We start from the raw sequence: 4,288 nt of genomic DNA, 5'->3' as shown, positions 1-4,288 counted from the left end.
TTCCAGAGTCTCATTTGCATATTCTGGTGATGTCATAATTCCATTTTCCACCAATCCAATTGCTTGTTTCAGAACCTCATTTGCATATTCTGATGATGTCATAAAGACATTGTCTCTTAACCGGCGCCTGATGCTGTAACCGGTGCAGTGCTGTTGTCTTCTCAGTGGGACATAGTTCTGCTCTCTTGCGTCCTTAGTGATTATTTGCTACAGGAAGCGATTTTACTAAAGATGTCTGGTTCTATCCAGACCATGTGGCTTCTACTGCTCGTAACATCTGTCTTCATCGGACTGTCTCTCTGTTGCATACCATGCGACTCCAGAGGGAAAATGGCTATGGAAGAATTCAACACCTTCATCAAAAGCCAAGTCGATGACATTGACTCAATAGAAGCTTATGTCAACATCAAGCGGTTTGCCAAAGTCACAGAGAAAAAAGTCTTGGACTACCTTGAGGATGAAGTCGGCATACTGGGTAATTATATTATTACTATTATCTCTATTTCATATAATCTATAGATAGATAGATAATTATTGTACCATTATTTTCCTTCCAGATAAATATGCTATATCCGAAATTGCGTCTGAATATAAAAAATCTGTGGACGTCATCCAGGATATAGGTTTTAAGGGTAAGTACAATATTTTATACGTAGGTGGAAATTCTACTTCTCTTATTAATAGGAATTAGTGTGTTGGGGGCTCAGACTGATAGATGAGGGGATCGGACTCTCATTCTTCTCCTCTTTATATATCTTAGAGGTCCAGCTTCTTCACATCATTGGACTCCATTTCCAGCGACTCAAAGAAAAGCTCAAGGTTATCGTCCAGGACTCAAACCAACGTAAGTGGAATCTTCTTCTGTCTACCATTGTACTTATCTTCTACGTGTCTGGTAGGTTGTCAGAGAGGATGTTTTCAGCTTGTGTTCCTTTCCCTACAGCCTAGTGACAGGAGGGACTGATTGGAATAAAATGTTCTATACTGGGAATTGCTATGTGTGCAGTTTTCTTTTGTATTATTGCAGTGTTATAGATAGAGCCCTCATATACAGGGGATTTCTGTTCTCTATTGTTTTCTATTAGTAATTCTGCTTTTCTCCATTTCTCACTTTTAGGGAGGTGTCCAAATAAACAAGGTGAGTTCTTCTAGATATAACACGTGCTATAATATGACATATAAATGCATTACACACACAGGCCTCGTGTAGTAATAGTAATGTAGACCTAAACTAGAGAACCCCACAGCCACCAATCAGATCACTGCTATTATCTCCTACCCTATACTGTACATATGAAAGCCGGCACCTGATTGGCTGCCAGGGATATTTGCACTAGGAGCTGCTGCGCTCTATAGAGGCCCGGACCGTTCTGGGGCGGCTCAGAGATTTCTGTCAATGGAAATCTAGAAAACAAAGTGACGAACACAGAGGCACTGACATCATGTAATAATAAGGAGACCCAGAGATGAGAGGTTTCTGAGTCTGACAATGAGGACGGTCAGTAATGTCTTCTTTCTTCTCCATTCCTCAGGTGCAGACAGCTGTGGTAAGTACATTTTATACCAGATTCAGCTTCTTGTCATTATTATTCTCTATAAGATTGGAAGGTTATAACACAAGTGCATTTCCCCAGGATTAATGGTGCAAACCTACACCAACTGTAAGACCTGCTCCGAGGAGAAGGTTGTCTGCGCCGGGGGCCCTCCAAAAAATCAAGGTACAGTATAAGATTTCTATCATAGGCCAGAGGAACTAGAATTACACTATATAATGCATGCCAATGAACCTTTCCCATCAGTGTGTGTAAACTATGTGTAAACTGTGGGTACTGTGCCTATTATAAAGAGGTGAGCAGCATTACATAGGCGCTTTACACAGCACTCGCTGACTATTATATGATGTCTCCTCTTTTCACAGACTACTTGGAGAGATGCAGCTGCCTGTGCACCTCCAACAGATGTTTTGGTAAAGTAGAAGTTTCTATTCTTACATCTACATTCATATAGTACATTAGTAAATATATAGGACCCCAAATCCTCACCGTACACTAAATATACCAGTCACTGGTATACACCAGACTTCCCAAAGCAGGAGGATATTTAAATAATATGATTCAGTCCTGTACAGTATACTGTCCATGTGCAGATGACAGAGGGGTGATAGATACCAGCACATGATTATCATATTTATTCTAATATTATAAGTGTCTTTAATGCTCGACTCACATTTCATTTCTTTCTTCTTTTCTCAGATCTGAAAACTGGACGGTCCTGCTCTCCATGTAAAGATCACAAGTCTCACCTGGCAGAGACTGTAAACTGTGGAGGTGAGGAGATGGCAGAATATAACCAGTTACTATCAGTCTCCTCTATGATGCCCATATTTCCTATTAGGTCTTATAGAAGGAGACGTGTTATTGAGACAACCCCTAAATGTAGGACAGAATATCTACACAGTTACTTCTATAATATCTTCTTTAATTTTCCTGTTCTTCTAGAGATAAATATAAAAATCCCAGAATATGAAGAACTAATTCTGGACTGTACTTTTGACTGGTACGCGAGGCTGGAGGAGACCTATAACAACGTGTTCACCCTGGTAAGTACAATGCAGATTTCCAAGAAAATAAGGGTAAAATTGGGAGATTGTTCAGTTTGAGTTATATGACCATAATGTTAAGGCAGCGCTTCCCAAACTTATTCCTTTCATTACTCAAAAAGCACTTAGCAGAAAGTCCTTTCACCCAATATCATCACCCGGCTACTCAATATGGTCTAAAATCAGACTTTCTGTCATGTCAGCAAATTATCATCAGTAATTTTATAGATCTTTTGTCTTAATTATATGACTATGATAAATTGCAAATATTATATTATAAATAGTTGTGATATCTGAGGCTCTAATAATTCTCCATATTTTTTCTATAGCATCGTGAACACAATCCCAAAATCACCCGGGAGCCCTATCTAGTGATCAAGGGCGTACAGATGGGGGACTCCGGACGGTACACGTGTACCACCATCCTGGACTCTGAGGTGCCAGTGAGTAAGATCACCTATAACGTGGCAGGTAAGGACATATCATTACTGGCACTATGCTGGGTGGTAATTCTTAGATACACGGGATTCATAACTACTTGTGGGTGATAATTAGTGAGAAAGGATCTAGTTCTGAAAATCTGAATTGTCACCTATAATGTGGGGTTATTTTACATTAGTATTTGTAAGAAAAAACCTATAATGGAAAGATTTGAGCCATATTTTGGAGCCACTCTTGGTTTTGACAGTGCTTCTGGGCCTCCATGATGCAGATGATTCTGATATTCAGACATATATTCCATGTTATTTCATGTATAAGATACACTACAATGTCATTATCGTTCTCTTCGTGGAATTAACTATTAATGTAATTGTTTTCTTCATTTAGTTATCAGCGGATCGGAACAGGTGACAAAAACATACCATCCTCGCCCTACACTTCCTGATGTGCTTGACATCACAGCGCCTGAGCCGCCACTTCTAGAGGAGCTACGGAACAACAATGCTTCCCTCATAGCAATATCTGTGGCCGGCTCCGTCACCATCATGCTGATCGCTGGCATATGGTAGGTAGCATTTATAAGATACTCTGTGGAACAGGCGCATTATTTCAGATACATAATACACATTACACAGTGTAAACTTAGTCCAGGCCGTCACTAGATGCTCCAGATTTATCACAATACTGAACGCTTCATGATAAATTTGGGGCATATTACAAGGCCAGACATGTTATAATGTCAGTGGACTGATAAGCAGCTAATGTAAGAAAAAACATTGGAGGATCTGTGCACATATTTCACTCAGAGCTGCCATGTAAGTAGCAAATATCAAATAACTGATAGATTTACTTTTTTCAGCATCTGCATGTTCTGGAGGAAAATGAAATCTAGAGAGCCTCTGGAAAAAGAGCCAGTGTGAAGGCGAACCGTCAAGCACCATCCTGTACTGCCGCCTGCCAGGAAAAAAAAAACCTGAAAATTTTAACCCTTCCCCAAAAACAAAAAACTTAAAAAAAACTTCCCTTCCCCATTTCTCCCTTCCCTTTCTCTCCCTTATCCCCTCCATAAAAAAATAAAAAAAATAAAAATGTTTCCCAAAAAATAAAAAAGTATCTTCCCTTCCCCTTTTCTTCCCTCCCCTTTATCCCTAAAAAATAAAAAAATAAAAATATACAAAAAATCTTGACTGCAGCATTTCATTTCCCATTCCTTACCTGCCTATATATCAGATAAGAACTACAGAGACT

General features: G+C 39.4%; 1 protein-coding gene across 1 annotated transcript; it reads left to right on the top strand.

The window, feature by feature from the left end:
* The first annotated feature begins 330 nt into the window (after window positions 1–330).
* On the top strand, window positions 331–4,011 carry LOC122925119 (izumo sperm-egg fusion protein 1-like). Its single transcript, XM_044276649.1, has 12 exons — window positions 331–475; window positions 558–632; window positions 761–844; window positions 1,118–1,138; window positions 1,533–1,547; window positions 1,635–1,718; window positions 1,919–1,966; window positions 2,253–2,327; window positions 2,499–2,599; window positions 2,929–3,070; window positions 3,428–3,605; window positions 3,900–4,011. Exons 1-12 carry the CDS (start codon window positions 331–333, stop codon window positions 3,958–3,960), a joined length of 1,029 nt encoding a protein of 342 aa, XP_044132584.1. The 3' UTR covers window positions 3,961–4,011.
* The last annotated feature ends 277 nt before the right edge of the window (window positions 4,012–4,288 follow it).

The sequence above is a fragment of the Bufo gargarizans genome, chromosome 1 (assembly GCF_014858855.1).
Source record: "Bufo gargarizans isolate SCDJY-AF-19 chromosome 1, ASM1485885v1, whole genome shotgun sequence".
NCBI lineage: Eukaryota > Metazoa > Chordata > Amphibia > Anura > Bufonidae > Bufo > Bufo gargarizans.
Note: the sequence above shows the minus strand (reverse complement) of the source record. Positions and strands in the feature narration are given on the sequence as shown.

Coding starts and splice junctions, on each gene's coding strand:
- LOC122925119 (XM_044276649.1), top strand. CDS start 331: ATGGCTATGGAAGAATTCAACACCTTCATCAAAAGCCAAGTCGATGAC. Junction 633..760: donor CCAGGATATAGGTTTTAAGG/GTAAGTACAATA, acceptor TATATATCTTAG/AGGTCCAGCTTCTTCACATC. Junction 1,967..2,252: donor CACCTCCAACAGATGTTTTG/GTAAAGTAGAAG, acceptor TTCTTTTCTCAG/ATCTGAAAACTGGACGGTCC.